Here is a 20,421-nt window from a genome sequence, read left to right as displayed (position 1 = left end):
CGACTTTCCGCACGTGTGAAGGTGAGCGCACTACCCATCGCACTTCATTGGTGAAAACGCCCCATCCGGGAACTTGGTCCGCACCTGATACATCGACCGCACAGGAGCAGTCACTAAAGTGTGTCAACAGAGTGCCAATACTGAAATCCATATGAAGCCCGTTGACGGGCACTCTCGCGCAGCTGGCGTCGTTGTCCGCTGCGCCTGTGTTCTCATCGGCGGCGTCCGCAACTGATGCCGTCGCAGGCACCGCACCTGCAACAGTGCCAGGATCCGCCTGTGTGTGCCCCACAGCCTATTGCACGTTGGCAGAGCTCTAAAGCAGTTGATACGCACATGGATGCAGTCCTTGAAGCACAACACACAGCCCAGCGCCCAAACTCAAGTCTTGCTTCAGCTCCCTCTCATAGTGAAAGCTACGTTTTCGTCCGCGACACCCAAGAGACACATCAGCGGTGCCATGCGCTCCGCCTTGCCGGAAGTCGCCGCCGCATCCTCGAGAAAGATGACCAACTTTCTCATCTTCATGCGACCCTTTCCCTCAATGTCGATGATACCAGTGCTCTTTTAAGCCGGCACATGCTGTCTCGGTAATCCGCCCTGGTCTGCTGAGCTTGTCTGGCAGGGCGTCCCCCCAGTAACTGAAAGGACGATGGAAAGGGCGCGCACGTGCCGCTTGTCCTGCGTGTATTACACCCGTTGCGCGTACTTAGGGAGCAAGAGCTTTGGAAGGATCGCGGCATCGCTGGTGCAGCGAGAAGGGAATTCGCCGACAACGCCTTGCCTGATGGTCAGCGATTGCACCTCTGATGATTGGCGGCACAGAACGCTAAAGGTCTTCGTCGAGTGGGACGCCATAGTGCCTTTCCGCCGTGTGCGAGGTGGTGTTCAATCAACTCGGGCTCTCTTGCTGTGGTAGCGTGTGCCTAAAAACGATAGTGAAGGAAGAGGAAAAGACGTGCCACGGGTCTTCTCGTATGCCAGCTTGTGCTGAGGGAGCAGAAGGTGAGAATGCGTAGAGGCGGCAGAGCGACACAACGGCATGGACGAGTGCCACCCAGCCGCCTCAGGCCAGCGTTGGCTGGCAGTCGTAGTCGCACCGCAGAGCTCCGTCCTCTGTCTCTACGTGGAGCTTTTCGAGTGTGCTTTCGTTCAATCGGTGGGGCGTTCCGCTGTTTTTTTTTGTTGTTGTTGTTGCTGTGCGCATGTGTGGCGGTGAGGCTGCGCGGAGAGGACCGCTATCCCTCTCCAGTTCCTCGCTATTCATTACATCACCTTGCATCCCAGCTGGTCCTGCCACGCTGGCAAGAGCAAGCCCTGAGCACGCAAGAAAACAAGAGTGCGTTTGCCGCATCAAGCGGCGCAACCCCTGCATGCTCATGACAGTCGAACGCCGAAGATCGAGCAACACCATCCGCCCCCTCGGCTGGTAGCAAACAGGGAGATCCACCCTTGCCGCCCACTCCATCTCACCTTCTTCACCGACTGTTGCCTTCATCAAGAACGCGCTCGGCACCTCACGTTCGTGCAGGCAGAGACCAACGTCACCCTCAACGACCTTTTCCTCTCGCCATCGTCACAGCAAACGGTAAGACACAATCGACTGATGCGCATTCTCTCTTCGACTTTCTCGGCCTACATCTCTGTCGCCAGCTGCAGCCACGACTCCATCTCTTTGGGAACTTTATGGCCCGTTCGCACACCAGCCTCGCGCACGCAGGCGAGCACGGCGACAGGACTCGCCGCCTTCACAACACTTCCCGTCACAAAGCAGTCAAGCGCGTCTTGAAAGTTGGCAGGCGTCAACGACGCCTTCTCCAGCGCATCGTACACTTCTGGAAGGCGGTTGGTAACCATGCCGAGAGAAAGCAGAAGTCCGACAAGTGCTGGCTGCTCGCCCAGGTTGGGCAGGCGCAACGGAACGTCAATAAACAATTCCTGCAGCGTCTTGCTTGCAGCCACCGATGCACTGTAATGCTCACCGAGGGCAGCAGCACCTGGTCGTAGCATAAAGGCCTCTAGCTCTGCTGGCACACTTGCGTTCGTCGCCACCATCTGCTCGAGCATCTCCACAGCCCATTTACGCTCGCCGCACGCGCAGCAGATTTTCACCAGCTCCATTCCGACGGCCTGGGGCTCCCCGCGCCACAGCCGCTCGCCTGAGGGGTGCCAGTGAAGCACCAACTGAGCTGCATATCGAAGCAGGGAGGGTGTTCGCACCCCTAGGAACCTTACAAAGGCAACCTGAGCGTCGATCGTCGGGTCACCGTCTGCCTCCGCAAGCCTCTGAATGCACGCTACCGCCTCGTCCATTTGATGAAGCTCCGAAAACGCCATGATGGCGATGGAAGCCGCGCGAACATCCCAGCACGCAGATGTGTGCTGCATCCACGCCCACATCATCGCGACGCGCCGCGGCTCTCTTGACTTCCACACGACATCCAGAACGCCACCAAAGTCCCGCGGATTCATCGAGCGCTCGCGCATGGCGATCTGCATTACCTCGATGACGTCTTCGCGGTCCCCTGCGCATCCGCGGCTTACTGCGCAGAGGGAGCCCAGAAGAAAGGATACGCAGGCGGGGTAAAAGCGAATGTGCCGCAGCACAAGGGAGCGCAGGTTCTCCCGCTGCGCATCCCACGCAGTTGCCTCGTCTCCCACTGTAGATGCAGCGGATGAGCCGCGAAGAAACTCATCGACGGCTGCGCGCAGAAAGGTAGCCACAGCGGCCGGACTCACACATCGTGCCTCCTCTAACATGCCGGTCAGCGTAGACACCGAAAACACACCAGGATGTTGCCTCACATAGTCCCGCACTTCCTCCAGAACCTGCTGCTGACAGGGATGTGACGCGAGCACCGCCGCGGCGTCTCTGAGGTTGTTGTGCAGCAGGTGGGTAGCCACAACAGCCGTTGTCAGCTTCGTTGGCGGCGGCGCACTCGTGCTGCACTGCAATGCAAACTCCTCCTTGGCGCGCGCGCATGCCGCAGCAAGACGTGCCGGAGGCGGCAACACGCCATGCGATCCGCAAAGAAGTGTCTCAAACGTGAGCAGCTGGAGGCGAGCTGTAAAACAGCGCATCGCAGAACGTCGTGAAAGGTCACTAGTACACCTGCGAAATGTAAAAGTGGCCATGAAGGGGGGCAGAAGCGGCACAGCACGGAGAAGAAGCCGGAAAATAGAAGCAAACCTTGGTTGTACGAATGGCATTGCCAGCATGACTTGCAGTCGCATCGCAGAGTAAAAGGCATCGGCGATAACCAGGGCCGGCGAAGCAGAAGAACGCGACGGAGAGATGATAACTATGCCCAGAGATTCGTGAAACAGACGCGAGTACATCATCCGGCTACAAAATACTACCTCTTTCCTTGAGTACGGGGTGCGCTCGGCATCGACATCTAAAAAGGGGAGAAGCAAAATCGTCAAATACGAGCATCACGCTGCTCGCTCTAGCGATGGAAATGTGCAACAGCAAAACACAATGAGGCGTTCCTCGTCCCTCCAGAGTCCCCGTCGTAGTAGCGATGAAGGCGCCCCCCCCCTTCCTGCCGCAGCCGACCAGCAGGCAGCCGGCTCTTCTGTAATGCGAAAGATATGAGAAAGCGGAGAGAAAGGCCGGAGAGGCGTGGCCCCAACATTGCAGGACTAGTCGTACTCTTTGGTCCCCAGGACAGATATAATTTCTACTCGCTCATCATCCTGCATCTGGCGCCAGCAGTTTTGGATGAACTCTGGGTCCTTCAGCTTCAGAATGGGGATCGCTTCGCCAACGGACGCTTCCAGTAGCTCCATCACGGCGCCGAGTCTGTCATACAGAGCCTGACGCTGGCGCCACTTAGCAGTGGACACGTTCGCGTTGTTGCCCTGCGAGAGCGAAACGAGCCTGTCCACCAGCGCCGTGCACAACTTGCAAACGCGCGCCAGGGTCTCATCCACATCGCTCTGGACACGGTAGCCGATCCACTTTGCCGGCAGTAGATCCTCTACCTCCTCTGGGTAGGTGCAGCGGTGCACCCGCTCTTCCCAGTTCGTCTCGTCTTCCGTCCAAGACAAGTCCCACGTCTGCACGGACTTTGGAGCGTTAAGAAGCGCGTGCGCCGCTTCTGCATCCCAGTTGTGCAGAAGCCCTCCGACGACCAGTTTCGGATCCCGCACATTCACATACGGCCCGGTCGCAGCTGCTGAGGAGGGGTTTATGAGCTTGAGCTTCTCGATTGACCCTATCTGCGCCGGGTTCGTGGTGTAGGGAAGCACGGATTGCATGTTTGCGCTACTGACAGCGTATAGAGTGGGTCGTGGCTCAGTGAATCGCTCTGGCAAGCCCAGTGGGGTATTCGTGATAAAGAGACAAAAGGAAGAAAAGCGAGACGGGAGAAGATCGGGTAAAACGTGCTACGCGAGAGAAACGATACAGCAGACAGCAGAGAATCATCCGACGAGCTGTGCTTTCCTGTCGCAGACATGCAGCAACACTTGATGCATATCACCACTGGAGTTTGATGACATGCAGCCCTGCAGTTAGATGTGACTGACAGTAAACCGGCTGTCCGAGTCGCCAGCGCGCACACTACGATTGCGCCGCCAAACCAACACAAGGAAAGCTAACGCTGCGACCACTGAATTCCACGAAGCAACGCACTGAGCAGGAACGAAAACGAGCAGTGAGCAGAACAAGACCATGACAACAAAAAAGAAACGTACGCCACCCTCTGCCAAGAGAAGTGCGCGTATCGGCATCATCTGGATGGATCGGCCCTCAGTTGAGGAGGTGCACCACGAGGCAGAGGAGCAACATCAGAGACGCAAACACGCGCGCCGATTCGCGCAGCACGCTCCACAGGAACAATTGCTCGCCACCATTACGCGCAGTAGGTAGTTGGGGGTCAGCGAAACAGCACGCGCGCAGCTGCTCCATCGCCGACATCCGCAGCAGTTTCTTCTCAAGAGTCGTTAAGTAGAGGTCCTCTGTTGGGGTAGTCCCCAACCGCACGCCTTGAAAGGGAACGACATCGGTGCCGCATAGATCCATGAGCGTCGATCGAGCCCCTGCTGCAGCCGCGGCGGCGAACGCGTCACAACGAGAAAGAGAGCCAGCGCACAGACGGGATATACCAAGCAGCCACTAAGCGTGCGCGCCTCCGTGATGGCCCTTTCGTGTATTCGCTTTCCGCCTAGATTGCTCTCGAGTGTCTGCCAAGTCGTATGCAGCCGCTCTTGTGTGTGTGCGCAGTTTTGTGGTTGCACAGTCAAAGCAGCCCGTGATGTCTGTGAACAAAGAGACGCATATTTGACAGAGTGAGCGGTGGAGGGCGTAATGCACAACACTACGCGGGGGAAATACACGAAAAGGCGCACCGAGCCTTCTGACTAGAGAAAAAGCTGCGCTTGCAGAGTGCCTGGTGCACTGCCACCCAGTCGATCCCCAGGAGAGTCCATCACAGCAAATGGACATCACAAGTCTGGGGAACCTCTTTTCTGCTACCTCTTCTGGTAGCTGCTTTCTCTTCGGGTGGTTGCTTCTATTTCGTCTAAGGGAACCGTAACGGTGCGTACATGTGTCTGATCTAAGAGGCTCGACAGGCGCCAGCATGGCGCAACAAGGAAGCCTGCGACATCCCGGCGCCCCTCCTTACCTCCTTCACTGTACGCGCACACTCGGCCTTACGGCTTCCAAATGTGCACGTTCCGCCACTATTAAACGGAGAAGGAGTGCGAGAGCCTCAGCATGAAGTCCACGCAGCACAGCCGGTCACGGTCAAGCAAGACGCACGGTCTCTAACGTCTTCGCTGAACGCCAAAGTCGTAAGCGCTGGCGGGCAGAAGCTCTCCAGTTACGGGGCAACGGTACAGTCTCATTGCTTCCGTAGCGGGCACGTGTGTGACATCCGCAGCGGCACATGCGTGCCGGTCCCCAACCGCTCCTTTGCGCTTCTCTGCGATCTGCGCCTCCAAGGTGCGACGGAGGTGCTCTGCTTTTTCTCTCATCTCCTTGCGCTCACGCTCTACAGCCTCCCGCGCTAATCGGGTATCATACTCGACGAGTGCGCGGTCCCTCGCCCGTTCCGCTTCCTCTTCCTGAGCACGCTCGTCACGCTTTTGTTCGGCCTGTCGGCGAAGGTCCTCGCGAAAGCGACGATTTGCATCTATCTTGGCCTTCTCGGCCCCCGGTGACTGCGCCGCTGGCCAGAAGAGAAGGGGCACCACCGACTGCTCTCGCCGTCGTGCGGCGTCTGCGTGAGCCTGTCGCACCTTTGCGGTCGCCTCTGCTGCATCTTGTAGCTCCTGACGCTCCTGCTGGCGTCTCTGGCGCGCGTGCTCCACTTCACGCTGAAAGTTCTCCAGCTCAGCCTTGGCATACTCCGCGGCGTACTGCCGATCCCTATCCCTCTCGGCCTGCGCGTCTGCTCGTTTTTGCGCAGCCAGGCGCACATTCACGGCCGTGTCCTCCATCCGCTTCTGCTGTGCCCGCATCGCTTCATCCCGCTGTCGCCTTTCTACCGCGTCGAAAAGGGACCACGACGGCATCGCTTGTAGGTGCACATCGGCGCTGTTCGCCCTCCAACGGCGCTCGCGCGCAGAATCCTGTGCACCTCGCAACGCCTCAGCGTTGCGACGGTGCCCTTCCAGATCCTTCACACGCTCCTGTGCGAGTTGCCTCTGCAGCTCCATGCGCTCCACTCGCGCCCTTTCACGCGCTTCCTGCTCCTGCGCCTTGCGCTCCGCACGTCGCTGCTCCGCTGCACGGAAGTTCTCTTCGGCAAGCTGCCGCGTGCGCTCCGCTGCGGCGAGACGGCGGCGGTCATCTTCCTCCTTGCCGTTCCATCCACTCGCAACAACTCTCGCGTCCACATTCGCATCCGCTCGCCGCTCTTCTCGCAGGGTGAGAGCTTTTGCTGCTGTTTCGCTCACAGCTTCCCCGTCCATAATTTTATGCCGCCTCGCATCCTCCGCCTCACGCGCTGTCTCACCCGCTTTGTACTGCACAACAGCGCGCTCGTGTGCTAAGCGTCGAGCACGCTCGCGAAGTCCCTCCTCCTTCCTCATACGCGCCTGCTCCTGGTTGCACCGGCGCAGTTCCTGCAGCAGCACCCGTCGCGCCTCCTCCTGTCCAGCTTCGCCTTCGCCTACCGCCAGAGGGTATTTGAACAAGGGGGAGTTCTCCTCGCGCTCCCGTTCCATCTTCTTGGCAAGTTGTTTGTTGACACCATAGACCGATGGAATCTTGGAGTTGTACACAATGTACTGAACCTCCACTCCATTTTTCCGGCGTAGAAGCACCTCCCCGGTAGGATCCGCATACGAGGGGTGGGCGCCCTTGCGCTTCTTCTCCAGCACCCCGCACGTCTCCTCTGCTGTACCGCACTTCGATGGCGGATGCTGTGTCGGTGCCCACACCCGAAAAGCCGCCTTCGCTGAATGTGTAGGAGGAGTGAGATCGGCGGAGGAATCGCACTTATCCACGGTGACGCCGAGGTGCTGCAGCAGTGAGAACTCCCCACTCATTCTTAACACTTGGGGTTGACGCAGAAGACCCGCGCCGTGGTGCGCGAGGTCGTGCGCAATCGGTGAAGAAAGAGGAGCAGAAACAAATGGTGGGGAGAACGAAGAAAAGCTAGTGAAAGGCGTGTGTGTGTGCATGACGGCATACAAAGAAGGTCGCCAACGTGTAGTTCTCTTTCAACGTGTTCTGTCCATTGGAGTACACGAAGACGCAAGAGCTGTGCGCAGGACGAGAGAATTGCTTAGGCAATCTGCTGCAACGGCAAGCCACGCACGTTCGACACTCCTCCCAGCACAGTCTCCAGAAAGGAGGTACATCTAGCCCCGAAAAAAACGAAGAGCCTACTTTGCCTTCGAAACTCACGCCTGCACGCCACTTATACATGCCTGGCTGTACGCCGACCCTGAAGCTTTGCTGCTATTGCTTCTCACTGTCATCTGATTCTGGAGAGCCCCCCCCTCCCCCTGGCGATTCGTCGATATACTGCAATATGTGCTAAACAACAACAGCGAGAAAGACGAGCCTGAGACGAGACGCGAGGAAATGCAGTAAAGCACCCGAAAAGGCGTCTCTCTCCACTCGCAAAAAACAGGTGAGATTGCTCATTGGAAAAACACCACTAGATACATTGGCACTAGCATAGCAATAGACTAGTTATGACCTACACGCCTGCTTCCTCACGAGCATCCGACACACTTTTTTCATTCTTTGTTCGAGTACAGCAAGACGCACATGTTGCTTTTCATAAACCATCAAGCAGGCGTGAAACAGAGTTATGCACAGAGGTTGAATGCAGGAAAGATGAGCCATCAACGAGAACGCTACAGGACTGCGGCCGCAGATCCCTCCCTGTCGCATTCGCATACCCGGCAGCCGTGTTTGCCGTACACTTGCTCAGAGCGGGATCGGAGGCTCCTCCTTCAGCAGCTTTGAAATCTTCTTGAAGTTGGGGTCCATGGCATCCTTTGTCATCTGAAGCAGAATTGACTCAGAGGTGGTGATCTCGCAGTTGGGGCTCCACGAACCCATCAACTTCATCGCTGCCTTAAAGTCTGTCTTCTTTTGGCTGCCCAGGCCGTCCTTTGGAAGGAACACACGCTTGTTCATGTCCAGGAGGTCAGCCACTGTCTGCAGGATGCACGCGTGCCCCTCAATACCAAAGACGACAGCATTGTCCACGTCCTCCAGCAGTTCCTCAACCTGTGGCACGATACACGAGAAGCGCGTCTTCTCGATCAGGTGGGCGGTTTGGGGCAAGGTAATCCCCGGCACGATGCGGCCTAGACCCTTCGGATAATGCTCTGTGACAATGTACTTGGTGTTCTCGGGCACCAACTCATGCAGACGTGCCAGCCGGTTAGCAACGAACACGCAATTGGCGAAATTCTCGATGCGCTTACTAAACGCCTCTTGGAGATCTACGCACAGGAAGGCCGTCTTGCCCTTGGAGTAATGCGGCATCAAGCGAGACATGGCTCACGACGCAACTTTTCCGTAGTTTTGACTGGTAAAATAGTAGTGATGAGAAACACGTGTGCTGGATAAAGTCAAGACGCAGGGGTAGGGAGTACGTACGCTCACGTCACGAGGAGCAACCTGCATCATTGTGATATAACGTGTGACAGTGAGTGACGTCGGACACGAGGCGGGGACGTAGAGATGAGAGCTCAGGGTATGTCGATTAAGAGCAATGATGGAATGGCACTTTCCGTGCGTCAGAATAAAGAAGAGAGCGCCAACCGTTTCTTTTCCACGGCTGGCACCATAGCACCTGCGCGAGGTTCTTCTGCCTTGTGCGGAGAGCCAGCGCACCGCTACCTAGAGAAGGAGTTCACTCCCGACAAGAAACGCCCACGTGTTGTAAAAAAAAAGTCAATCGCAAATCTGTCAGCGAGACAACCACCGTAGACGGCGCCTCTTGTCTAGCAGCTACGCATAGCAAGTAAACGAGAGCATACATGCACACACAGAGACACGCGCGTATACGAGGAAGACTCCCTCATTGACCTTCACGCGAACCCAGGAATGTACCCGACGACAATAGACGTGAGCAGGGCATTACGCAACAAAATGCTATTGCGTTCACAAACCACAGGGCACAGACACATAGGATAACAAGAAAAAGGAGGCATGGCATAATGCCACATCCCATCACGCATAAATGCAGACGCCGGCACTCAGGGTGTACGGTGAGCAGCGTGGTCGAGCACGCTAGAAGAATCGCCGTACACGCAGCAACCGACTTCCACATCCCGCGCGTTCACATCTCAAAAAAGCACTGTAGCGGCATCAGCGGAACGTTAGCTTGGGCACATCAGGAAAAGGGATGTTGTGCGTCCGCAGAAGCATACACATGCGCCGCATTTTCGACACGGCAACCTCCTCCAATCGCTTACGGTGAGCATCGTCATCAGTCGCTGCATCCTCCTTGATGACCCCCCGAATGATATCTCGGGCTATGGCCACGACTGCACGCTCCAGCATCGGCTGCGCCCACGAGAAGGCATGGTCTTGCGTGCCAGGTGTCACAAGAGGGCGCTTCGCATAAACGCCCAGCTCCTGCACCACCAACCGGTTACCTGCAATTTCCGCAATGCACGCGTTGTTGCGGTTCACACCGCAGAACGACGGGGCAGAGAATATCGACAGCACTGCCGGCAACTGCGACTCTGGGTGGATGCGGCCTAGCATGTACCCGGGAAAGTAGATTGACTCCTTGTAATGGTTCGGGCGAGCAAAGCTGTCGTAGTCTGGAAGACTCATATGGTACTCCATGCCAACGATAAGCATCGCCAATTTGTTGCGGCTCAGGAAGTTGCAGGCAGCATTGAACGTATAGCGGAACGCGAGCTCGGTCCCCTGTGAGGCGACAAAAGCGCTCCTGTCAGCGATGCGCTCCTCATCCTCGTCCATCGGCTCATTCAAGACAAACTCGTTCGACGCCTCCTGCGTCATCGTTATCAGCTCGATCTCCTTCAGTGTGCGGAACTTCGAGGAGGGCCCGCCAGCGACGCAGAAGAACTTGTTCTCGACCACGCACGCAATGGGGAGAACAGAAAAGAACTCCTTCATGATACTCTCGTACTGCTCCAGCGGCTGGCGTCGGCGCGTGCAGCACAGAAGCATCTCGTTCCGAAGAGAACCGAAGGTCTCCGACAGGATAGGGTACATCATTTCATGCTTGCCGATGAGAGGTACAATGTGGAACCGAGAGCACACAATCAGCGCCGCGATCAGGAACAAGACACCCAGCGATTGGTGTGCTCCATCGATGTAGTTGCCCAAGAACACAATATTTCTAACGCAGCGATTCGGAAGCACCTTCGTTAGTAGAATGTTCGCAAAGTCAGCGGCGTGACCGCGAATAGGGCCAAACACAATCGTGTCCCCGCACACTCGCTCCACCACTTTTGTTTCGACCTTTAACAGTTTCGTGGCAGAGGCGATACAGCGAGCTACCCGTGAGAGGGGTAAAGAAGCACCTTTCCTCACTCGCTCGGCAGCTTTCCAGACCACTAGCTCCTCGGATGAAATACTGGCGCGTTCCTTGGGCTGCGCCATCCTCTCGCATGAAGACCCTCTTTGACGCGACACGACGAGCTTGTTAGCGAGAGACAAAAACATAAGCGACACGCCCAAGAGAAACACCGTAGAGAATGGGAGAGCAGTTCATGCCATAAAAGGGAGTTTCACAGCGAGACGTTTACTAAGTGCAGTTCGATCGTTCGCATTCCATGTGGCCGACAACGAGGATACCGTACGCGGGCGACTACCGATAGAGGCCTTCGAGACGGCCGAAACCACTCTGCGTGCGCCAAAGCACGTGTGAAACGAAGACGACGCCGACCAGTTGCATGCGATGTCTTGTATCTTTTCTTTTTTCAGAAAAGTGCTCTCCCCACCTGAAAACGGCTCTCAAACATCTGGCAGCGCAAGCAGCTGCTCCTTCGTGTCGAAGTAAAGCGACACGAGCGCCGCCACCTCTAGATACAAATCCATCACCTCCTTCGTGCACACCGACGGAGTAAAGGTGCGCATGGCTTCCAAGACGATCTGGTCTCGTGAGGAGCCTACAACGTGGTATGAATTCATAGCTGCGCGCCGACTGTAGACACCCGAGTATACAGGCGGGAGAGTCGCTCGCTCCGCGGCCGCGAAGGGCGAAATTGCGTAGAACCTCTTCAAGCTGTCAAAGTTCTGTTGCACCAGCGATGTGCGCCTCTTGTCGCGTTTTGCCATTGTGGCTGCTCGCCCGCCTCACGCTTAGTACAAGCCGGAGGACAAAACACAACGGGCCGTTTTCTTGTTGGCTGCCCGCTTTGCCAAGGCACAAGGAACACGGGCGGAGCCCCTCTTTTTCCTTTTTTTGAACCGTTTGCCGATGAGACATAGAAAAGGAAACCAAGAGCAATTCTCGTCGCGGTTAGGAAGTTGAGCAGCACAGAGCATTTGACACGCATTCGAATAGGCAAACCCTCGGGCTTCTTGTTTGTCCTCCGGCAACAAAAACCGAGAGGACGGCATGGTGCCACATCCTCGGACAAGAACCACTGCCTTCAGCGCAACGCTTCGTCGGCACAACCGCGTACACCAGAACATCACGTAGGCAACTACTCTCCGTACGACCCTCAAATAGCTCGAGTTGCGTCAGAGACGAACGGCATGCGGAGTTGTTTCAATCCTGTAGCCATCCACAGCAGCCTCGTCGGTCGCAGCTACAACTTATCCTTCACAATCACTAGCATAGCAACAGCTCAAAATGGAAAACCGCAAAAAACGACACGAGAAGGACTGCAAGACAAGCCTGCTTCCAACGCACTGAGCAGAGGCCCGAGCTTCTCACTTGCCGTTGCGCAGTGGATTAGACACCTCGGCGCCCTGCCACATCTTGCGTCGCGCTAGCAGGTACTGCTTCTGCCGCGTGCGCTTGTACTCGTAACGCCACACGAGTTCTTGATGATAGTGATCGACGACGCGCTGCGGGTTGCGGTCTGACATAAAGTCGATCTTGTACAGCTTCCGCTCAAAGTCGCTTGAGTAGTGCCACATCGGGCCCCAGCCGAGGCCCGCCAGCTCCCCAGAGTTGATGGCGAAGCGAAGGAACGCCCTGTACTCGTACTCGGTAAAGTTTTCCACCTGCATAGGGTGGAAAAAGGAGTCTTTCTCCGGGTCGTACGGGGCGTACTCGTCGAGGCTGTTCTTGAAACGGTCGTTCTCTACGTCGGCGAATCCGCTGACGCCGTCAAAGGGTTTGAAGTCACGCGTAGTGCACGTGATAAAAAACTTGTTGGGGTCCTGCTTGGAGAGAATCAGTTTGTTAAGGCCGCGCACAAAGCTCAGTCGCGACGCCGGAATGCGGGGCAGCTCTTGTGGGTAGAGATCGACGTCCGTCAACCCGTCGTTCAGCGTAGTCAGAGTACGTAGGAAGTCAGGGTGCGGGTAGCGGAAGTGTGTCTCATGGGAAAACAGATTCCACCCGTCCACGGCTATGATGATGGGCTTAGTTTTCTCGGCCCTAATCTCGTCGAAGAAAAACTTGATACACACGCTCTGTCGGTCAATAGACGCTGGTGCAACAGCGCGGTGGCCCCACTCACAAAGGTCGTAGAGCGAGCGCGGCTGCTTCTCGCCTTGCTCAAGAGGCAAGTCCTGCGGCGTCACCCTCAGCTCCCACGCCTGCAAGAGAGAGCCATTAGCTTCTGCCACCGTGCGAAGAAATTCTCGTGCCGCATCGGGTGCATCGAAAAAGCCCGGCAGGATCGTGCTAGGCCAGCACCACTCCCCATGCGTCCACGCCTTTGCGTTTGCGATGTACAGTGTAATGATGTCGCGAGATCGTGCGTAGTGCACTGCCTGGCAGAGCAGCGCGCTCTTGCCGCACCCTGTCGGGCCATCCATGATGAATCCGGGACGACCGTTCGTCAGAGAGCGCAGCGCCTTTTCTTTGCTCTGCCAAAAGGGAAGCTTGTCAATGAAGCAATTCAGGAGGTGACTCTGCTTCCGGTACAAGAAACCGCGTGGGTGACCTGGGGGCATGAGCTGCATCATCTTTCCGCCCACGCCCTCCGGGAAGTACTTGATCAGCTCGTCGTTCCCCAAGCAATACATGGAATCAATGTCATTAAAGCTCAAGTTGGTCGGATGAATCTCCGGCGGGTGGGAGTATGTTTTCTTTACTACGCGAGTGGCAACGCCGCCGTTGAGCACGCGCTCATGCTTCAGCGGAATCGCTCCTTCCCACATTGCCACTGGGGCTTCGCACGCATCTGTGTAGGAGGCGATCTTTGGACCAGCGTAGAGGGTCGCCGCGCCTTTTTGCACAAGCTGTCCTCTCATCCCTATCGCACGCAAATGCTGCGCTACTGAATCCGAGCTATCAGAACAAGAAAACAAGAACTCAACACGGAGATCGAGGGAGGAGCGGTCATGTAAATTCAGGGTGAAAAAAAAAATCATCAGCAAGGACGGCTGTTTTCGCTTTCCGAAGGGTCCAGATTGCGAACCCCAAAAATCACCTTACGACCAGAAAAACAGACAGCATATGACTCACTTCCCATACACGCACAACCACGAGTACAGAAGAGACGACATTCTGCTTCGCTCTCTCGCGTACAAAGGTGCTTGTGAAGTAGTCAGACGCGTGAACACGCCACCGATGTGACACGACACACTATCGGACTTCTTACCAGATCCGCGATACCTTTTTCTTCATTCATCCAGCCGCTTTTGGCCACAGTCTCAATACACCATCCGTAGACATTTCGACACGTCAGAACCAGAGAAGCAAGTCTGCCTACATACCTCAGATACAGAGAAAAAAAACCAAAGCGAAGGAACACATAGATAATAACGCGGCTCGTGCAACAGAGTCTGCTCTCACCCTGTCGAAGACATCCGATTTCCAGTAACCTTGGCGCTGCTGCTGAAGGGCGGGTTCTGCACGGCCTGCACCTGATATTTGGGATCCTTCTCCATGCAGTAGGGCGACCGTTTCCATGGGACCGTCAGGTCCTCTGCCTCGTCAGCGTCGAGGGTGATCGTACGGATCAGACCGCCGCTGGAGCCGTCGCGGCTGTACGCGTGCGCGACAGCGCGCTGGCAGAAGGCAACGCACTCGCTCTTCGACATACCCGGTTTATAGTTGGCGTCAAAGAATGAGTACAAGAATATGGAGCCGCTGCCCCCAAGTGCATAGTCGAGCTTCACACATGATCCACCAGATGGGATGCTGTACACCGAGCCTCCGTTGATCGGGTCGTACCCGGCGACGATAATGCCCGCCGAGATGTTCCATCTGTTCACATAGCACATCTTGTGAAACAGATTCGCGGCTGTGGCAACGTTCACGTCTGCGCCGATATCCGTTTGATAGCTACCGAGGTAGTTCGAGACGCGCTCAGCGAGAGCCTGTGTATCCGCGGCAGAACCACTTCGACAGCAGTAAATCTTCTCCGTCAGCTTCGTCAGCTTGTTGCTGGCACGATTCACCACATACGTGCCAGACGAAGTGCGCGAGTCAGCGGCAAGAACAACACCGCCTTTGTACGATACAGCAAGAATCGTTGTGCCCAGAGAGACTGCCTCACTCAGCTGCGGATCAATAACGGCGGGTTCCGGCTGGAACAGCTGCTTGCCCGCCTGTGCTGGCCCATTCTCCGTCAGCTTCTGCTCGATATCCTTCGGATACGAAGGTTCCTGCAGAAGAGTATGATCAGGACGCTGGAGCATCTTTTCTTTGTCCGCCTTTCCTCTCAAGTGCGCAGGCCAGTAGGAGGACCAAAGAACAGCGAGAGGAAAAAAAGATAGAACGACTAACGACAAACCTGTGTGCGTCTCACAAGCAGCAAGAACATGAGAGCAAGAAGAGAAGGCAACGGTTGTGAGAGGCACACACATACAATAGTATATACTCTTTCGCATACAACAAATCGCAGAAAGCAACCGTCGATACAGCGATTAACCACGAGCAGGTCCTCCTGTCGCCAGCACAAAAAAACACCAGAAACTCAACTTCTATTTGTTTTCCTGTGCTGATTTCCTACACCGCACATTTTACCATCACTATAGAGCAGAGTGAAGATACAGCCAGAGTCACCGTCAAAAACTCCACTTTCCTTCTCTCTCATCTAACCTCGAAAAGCGACTTTTGTTCTTCGCTGCCCCGGTGATCTGCAGGATTCCCACGCCCCTCGTAGACAATATTCGTTGCCACCTGTTGTTGCGTTGACTTCCCTGTGTTTTCCCCGAACAGTTCGATGCGCAGCACGTTCGTCTCAGCACCATTGAAGCTCTCATCGAAAAAGAAGGTGAGCGAGGAGACTGAAGAAAACTTGGCTGCATTCACCCGGTAGACAATCCTCTCCTCGCCACCGGCGTCTGCGAGCTGCAGCTGCTCCTGTGGAACCAGCCGCTGAACCGAGCCGAACCCTGCCACATTGACGAGGTTGACAAAGATCTTCACACGCGACGGCGCGGTCTCGTTAGCCGGCGCAACGAACGAAACACCCTTTATGCGACACACTGACAAAAGCGGAGCGCTAATCAGCAGTTCCTGGTCATCATCACTGCTGATGGGGTCCTGGTTTGCGGATTTGCTCACGTCGAAGAGCCGCCCAGCCTCCGCAGGTGTATTCCGGCTATTCCAGAGTTGGATTGCACTCAGATCCACGGCATCATTTATAGGAACACCGAGGCCAAAGACCCCCTCGCTTGCAAGTTGGTCGCCAACATGGCTGTGAAATGCGGTGCCCTGCCGGCAGTTACAAGGCATACTGTAATCGTGATCGCAAGCTTGTGTGATTTTCCCTCTCTCAAGAGCACAATGTACCTTCCCCTTTAAAGGGTGATTTCCACCCACGAAAAAGTGACAGGCAGCGAAAGCAGAGAGAAACGATGACGGAGAGACATACTCAAAGGACGGCACAAACGTGCGGACTCATTCCTTTTCCAGGCAGAAACAAAACACGCTATTCCTCACGCAGGTACGCCGTTAAGCAAATGCAGCGAATCGAAGGATTAACCGAAAGCAGTGGGGCTCTGCAAGTGCAGTGAAAGACTCCGTAAGATTGCTTTACCACGTCCACCACACCAATCCAGCGCGTTTCCCTAAACACACGCAGAAACACACACACACACACACACACACACACACACCTTAACGTATAATGCTCAAAACAGGTGCTCTTTTATCGCCGCTTTCCTGGGGCAGAAGGAGCCGTGTGAAAGCGAAACATCTCATCAGCGACCGCAGACGGCGGCATGATACCCTGCTCTGAAAAGATAAGCGTGATCATGGACGGCGGCACAAACTCTACCAAAGGAACCACCTCTCCCGCGCCGTTCTCCGGTTGTTTCAGATCGTCGGTGCTGAGAGGGAAAATGTGCGCAAACTTAAAAGTTTCACACAACACGTAGCAAGGAACATTACGGAAGGCGGCCACTATGGCAATCTGAAGGGAGCCCGTGGAGTGAACGAGTCCGCCGTGCTCTGTCACACAGTACGCACCCATAATGACGAAGTCTACACTGTTCATCACCGAGCTCACGCCGCTGTCAGGCACAATCGTGCAATATTTATGCAGCTTGTCCTTTAGCCGCATACCCTCCGGTGTTGCGAGCACCTTTTCTAGCAGCTGCTCGCCGGAGCCATGGGGATAGCCCTTGCGCGCCGGTCGCCCTTCGCAGATGTAAAAACGAACCCCCTCATGCTCCTGAATGGAACAGGCAATCGTCAGCGCTAGTAAATTACCCGACCCGTGAACAAGAATGGAGGATGTATTACGTATAAAGGGCAAAATGTCATTAATTTGATCCTTCTGGCTAGACGCGCAGTCTCTCAGGCGATCTTGGCAGCGCTTATCCATATCCTTGAGGCTCTTCTGCAAATCGTTAGACTGCAGCGCATCTTTGGTCAAGTTGACGTGAAATCTCTCGAAACCGTCACCGAAAGCCTCGTAGCGCTTCAGCGTCTTGCCAATCTCCGTGTCTACTTCAGAAAATGTAGCGAACTGCCGAGAGGTCAAAACATCTTGGACCTCGTGAATCGCCTTTATCATGATGCTCACGTCGTAATCTTCACTTGGGACGTCCATCCTCTCGTCTGCAGATATATTACACTCGCTGAACAAAAAAAGATGATGCAGAGTGTGAATTAGAGAGAAGGCGATGTAAACGAAAAACAGCAAGCTGCAGCACATCCGATACTTCACGCCCGTTCATGGAATGGTTGAAGGGACATAAAGTGGACTCGAAACCGAAATCCACCAAAAGAAATCAGCCGAGGGGCCTCATCTACAAATCGCGAATACGCAGTAATCTGTCACGATCTTTTTTTTTTCACAGCACTATTCCTTCGCCACACTACATAATGTTAATGCCCACGAGCAGAGGATCTCATCGGCGAATACTTCCTCTAAGCACTCTACAGACACACCCCACCCTGCTACGGCGTAAACCGCCTCACCGCGAATATTAACAGAGTACATCAGATTGCCTGCAATGTGCACGCCAGACGAGAACGTGCGGCTCACAAGGACCCTGAGAAAGTCGCACCGTTCGCTCAAAAAACCACCCCCCAAATTCACGCATCCAGACGGTCCCTGCGCGACTACGGCATAGTCCTCGACTCCGGCAACTCGAAACAACGCGCGGACGCTGTTTCTGAAAACCGACTCAGCACACCTCTGGATGTCCGCCGCTGTGCTCAGTTTACCTGCACGGCCGCCAACGGCCTCATCCACAATGCACTCCGCGTAGCGCTCATAGAGTTCGTGCCGCCTTTTAGCGAAAACGACACACAAAAAATTGTCTTTGACGTGAAAGTATTGCACACCACCATGTGTACTGCTGCTCAAGGGCGCCTCAACCGTGAACGCGGACGAGCTGCTCCGGGACACAACACCGGCAGTATTCTCGTCAATACACGCCCATTGAAGAAAGATGGTATTGCACAACACAGCCAACGCACTTTTGTTCCTTACCTTTGCGCTCACAGATGCCAGGCTCCTCGATGCTACGTGAAAACCTGTTCGCGTATCCACAACAATGAAAGGAGTATCCATGTCTGATCGCCGCGTGCAGCAAAGCAGCATTCGAGTATGTATAGATGATGGAGCGACAAGCAGAGAAGGAGCGAGAGATTATGGCGCATAACTAGAGCACACGAACGGCTTCGAGAACCACATTTGCGGGAGCCGCCATCTGCACCACAAGGGGTGCCGACTGATTAGCAGCACACGCTTGTGCTCATGCAGCACTCTATTCTATGCAGTCAACGGTTCGCAACAAGGATCCTTCTGAAAGAGTTATGGATGTGTCCGCCTCACCGACATCGCACGTTCAGAATAAAGCGACACCAGCCAAGGACAGTCGATCATTGCAAATTTCACGAAGGTAAAACTGTGTCCGTGAACATGCGAGATTCGCCGCTTCAAAATAGCAGCGCAGGAGGGTGGGACACGGACATGCTGAGGAGCCAGTCGCCCACCCAAGGGCAGACGAGCGGCTTCCGTCTGGAAAAAAAAAACAGTACAGCTCAGCACCTTTGCCGCAACGCAGCGGAACATTAAGACGAGTCTCCCAGGCGCACCTCCGTGCTTCGCCAAGGGAAAACTGTGTGCGGTGTTGATGCACCGAGGACATTCTGCGCGTGCAGTCCTGCTCCTCGCCACAGCATCGACGTTTCCAGCTGGTCCAAGCTCTGCCCTTAAAACAACGCCTCTTCCACAGCACGGCTCAGGCAACAGTGGCCGCTGCTGCGTCACTGCCACGGCGCCGGCTTCGCAGCGATCACCGGAAGATTCCCCCCCATGAGAGCTGCCTGCGGTGATAAGGGGGTGAGGCGGGTGGAGATGCTGCCGCTCCCAACGCCCCCCCCCCCTGCTAGCTAGCAGGTTTGCAATGACTCCCGCGCGGCTACTTAGCCACCACAGGCCACAATGTGGAGGAGAGGAGAGTTTTCACTAGGCCTTTTCCCGGCAGGCTCCGCAGGTTCCTGCGCGGGTCAGCGGTATCGCAAGAAACGAATTCTGCGAACAGCGTCTTCGTCCGTGTAAAATAGTGCGCTTCGATGTGCGGCGAGATAAACAGTCACGGTGAAACCCACTGACACAATTCAAGGGTACTGCAGAGAGCGCAGGCTGTAGGACTATATTTCGATTGCTCATCCTTCTGCCCTGGAGGCCGGATTCGACAGGAACATGACAGCGGCGCCTTCTTATCAGTTTGCCTGTTCCCCAAGCATCATCCTTTCGCCATCGATGGAAGGAGCTGTAGTGATGGAGAAAAGGCGTCGTGGTGATCATGAGAAGATTGCTACTTGACTTTGCTGGCATGCCAGCGGCCGCCATGCATTCTCCCAACCTCCAGCTTACCGCGCCACTTATTGTCGCTCCTGTGCTTTGATTCTTCGCTGAGTAGATGCCTAGCACGTGTCGAGGAATGCGCACGCCTTTCGCAGCTGCTTACGCACAGGCTACACACATTTCTGAAACAGGGACCCAAAGCAGCCCCTGTCACGGGCAACGGAAACACGAATGCACGCGAGAGACGGCGTGCAACTACATAGCGCAGGACGCGTGACACCTACCCTGCGCCTCGCCAACTGCTTCCCAGAACTCCTCAACTCTACACTGCTGCACTGACATCACCCCAAACGCCGCCATTGAGCGCGCCGCGTTGTAGCTACTCGACCTGACACAAAACCACTTTCGAAGAGTATGCGCGTGGGGAAAGAAACAAGCCGACGTACACGTGCGGCTGTTAGGGTACGGGCGCGGGCACGGGTACCGGCACTTTCACCGGTGCCAGCACAGGCGCTTTCAGAATTAGGGTTAGGGTTAGGGTTAGGGTTAGGGTTAGGGTTAGGGTTAGGGTTAGGGTTAGGGTTAGGGTTAGGGTTAGGGTTAGGGTTAGGGTTAGGG

General features: G+C 55.5%; 11 protein-coding genes across 11 annotated transcripts; all 11 read right to left on the bottom strand.

The window, feature by feature from the left end:
- Positions 1-1,635: 1,635 nt before the first annotated feature.
- Positions 1,636-3,342, bottom strand: LMJF_12_0090 (conserved hypothetical protein; the record flags this gene model as incomplete). The annotated part of the gene is made up of 1 exon (XM_001681562.1): positions 1,636-3,342. One exon carries the CDS (start codon positions 3,340-3,342, stop codon positions 1,636-1,638), a length of 1,707 nt encoding a protein of 568 aa, XP_001681614.1.
- A 303-nt stretch (positions 3,343-3,645) lies between these two features.
- LMJF_12_0080 (conserved hypothetical protein) lies at positions 3,646-4,263 on the bottom strand (the record flags this gene model as incomplete). Its single annotated transcript, XM_001681561.1, has 1 exon — positions 3,646-4,263. The coding sequence occupies one exon, from the start codon at positions 4,261-4,263 to the stop codon at positions 3,646-3,648; it is 618 nt and encodes a 205-aa protein (XP_001681613.1).
- Positions 4,264-4,756: 493 nt separating this feature from the next.
- Positions 4,757-5,029, bottom strand: LMJF_12_0075 (hypothetical protein; the record flags this gene model as incomplete). The annotated part of the gene is made up of 1 exon (XM_003721738.1): positions 4,757-5,029. The coding sequence occupies one exon, from the start codon at positions 5,027-5,029 to the stop codon at positions 4,757-4,759; it is 273 nt and encodes a 90-aa protein (XP_003721786.1).
- A 746-nt stretch (positions 5,030-5,775) lies between these two features.
- LMJF_12_0070 (conserved hypothetical protein) lies at positions 5,776-7,638 on the bottom strand (the record flags this gene model as incomplete). Its single annotated transcript, XM_001681560.1, has 1 exon — positions 5,776-7,638. One exon carries the CDS (start codon positions 7,636-7,638, stop codon positions 5,776-5,778), a length of 1,863 nt encoding a protein of 620 aa, XP_001681612.1.
- Positions 7,639-8,395: 757 nt separating this feature from the next.
- MAR1 (ribonuclease mar1) lies at positions 8,396-8,974 on the bottom strand (the record flags this gene model as incomplete). The annotated part of the gene is made up of 1 exon (XM_001681559.1): positions 8,396-8,974. One exon carries the CDS (start codon positions 8,972-8,974, stop codon positions 8,396-8,398), a length of 579 nt encoding a protein of 192 aa, XP_001681611.1.
- An 816-nt stretch (positions 8,975-9,790) lies between these two features.
- LMJF_12_0050 (conserved hypothetical protein) lies at positions 9,791-11,062 on the bottom strand (the record flags this gene model as incomplete). The annotated part of the gene is made up of 1 exon (XM_001681558.1): positions 9,791-11,062. The coding sequence occupies one exon, from the start codon at positions 11,060-11,062 to the stop codon at positions 9,791-9,793; it is 1,272 nt and encodes a 423-aa protein (XP_001681610.1).
- A 354-nt stretch (positions 11,063-11,416) lies between these two features.
- On the bottom strand, positions 11,417-11,740 carry LMJF_12_0045 (conserved hypothetical protein; the record flags this gene model as incomplete). The annotated part of the gene is made up of 1 exon (XM_001681557.1): positions 11,417-11,740. One exon carries the CDS (start codon positions 11,738-11,740, stop codon positions 11,417-11,419), a length of 324 nt encoding a protein of 107 aa, XP_001681609.1.
- A 600-nt stretch (positions 11,741-12,340) lies between these two features.
- On the bottom strand, positions 12,341-13,744 carry LMJF_12_0040 (conserved hypothetical protein; the record flags this gene model as incomplete). The annotated part of the gene is made up of 1 exon (XM_001681556.1): positions 12,341-13,744. One exon carries the CDS (start codon positions 13,742-13,744, stop codon positions 12,341-12,343), a length of 1,404 nt encoding a protein of 467 aa, XP_001681608.1.
- Positions 13,745-14,377: 633 nt separating this feature from the next.
- On the bottom strand, positions 14,378-15,229 carry LMJF_12_0030 (putative proteasome beta-1 subunit; the record flags this gene model as incomplete). The annotated part of the gene is made up of 1 exon (XM_001681555.1): positions 14,378-15,229. One exon carries the CDS (start codon positions 15,227-15,229, stop codon positions 14,378-14,380), a length of 852 nt encoding a protein of 283 aa, XP_001681607.1.
- Positions 15,230-15,623: 394 nt separating this feature from the next.
- Positions 15,624-16,271, bottom strand: LMJF_12_0020 (conserved hypothetical protein; the record flags this gene model as incomplete). Its single annotated transcript, XM_001681554.1, has 1 exon — positions 15,624-16,271. One exon carries the CDS (start codon positions 16,269-16,271, stop codon positions 15,624-15,626), a length of 648 nt encoding a protein of 215 aa, XP_001681606.1.
- Positions 16,272-16,686: 415 nt separating this feature from the next.
- Positions 16,687-17,697, bottom strand: LMJF_12_0010 (putative translation initiation factor EIF-2b alpha subunit; the record flags this gene model as incomplete). The annotated part of the gene is made up of 1 exon (XM_001681553.1): positions 16,687-17,697. The coding sequence occupies one exon, from the start codon at positions 17,695-17,697 to the stop codon at positions 16,687-16,689; it is 1,011 nt and encodes a 336-aa protein (XP_001681605.1).
- Between the last annotated feature and the right edge of the window lie 2,724 nt (positions 17,698-20,421).

The sequence above is a fragment of the Leishmania major genome, chromosome 12 (genome assembly GCF_000002725.2).
Source record: "Leishmania major strain Friedlin complete genome, chromosome 12".
NCBI classification, from domain to species: Eukaryota; Euglenozoa; class Kinetoplastea; order Trypanosomatida; family Trypanosomatidae; genus Leishmania; species Leishmania major.
The sequence above is the reverse complement of the archived record's forward strand: the minus strand, read 5'-3'. Positions and strand labels throughout refer to the sequence as shown.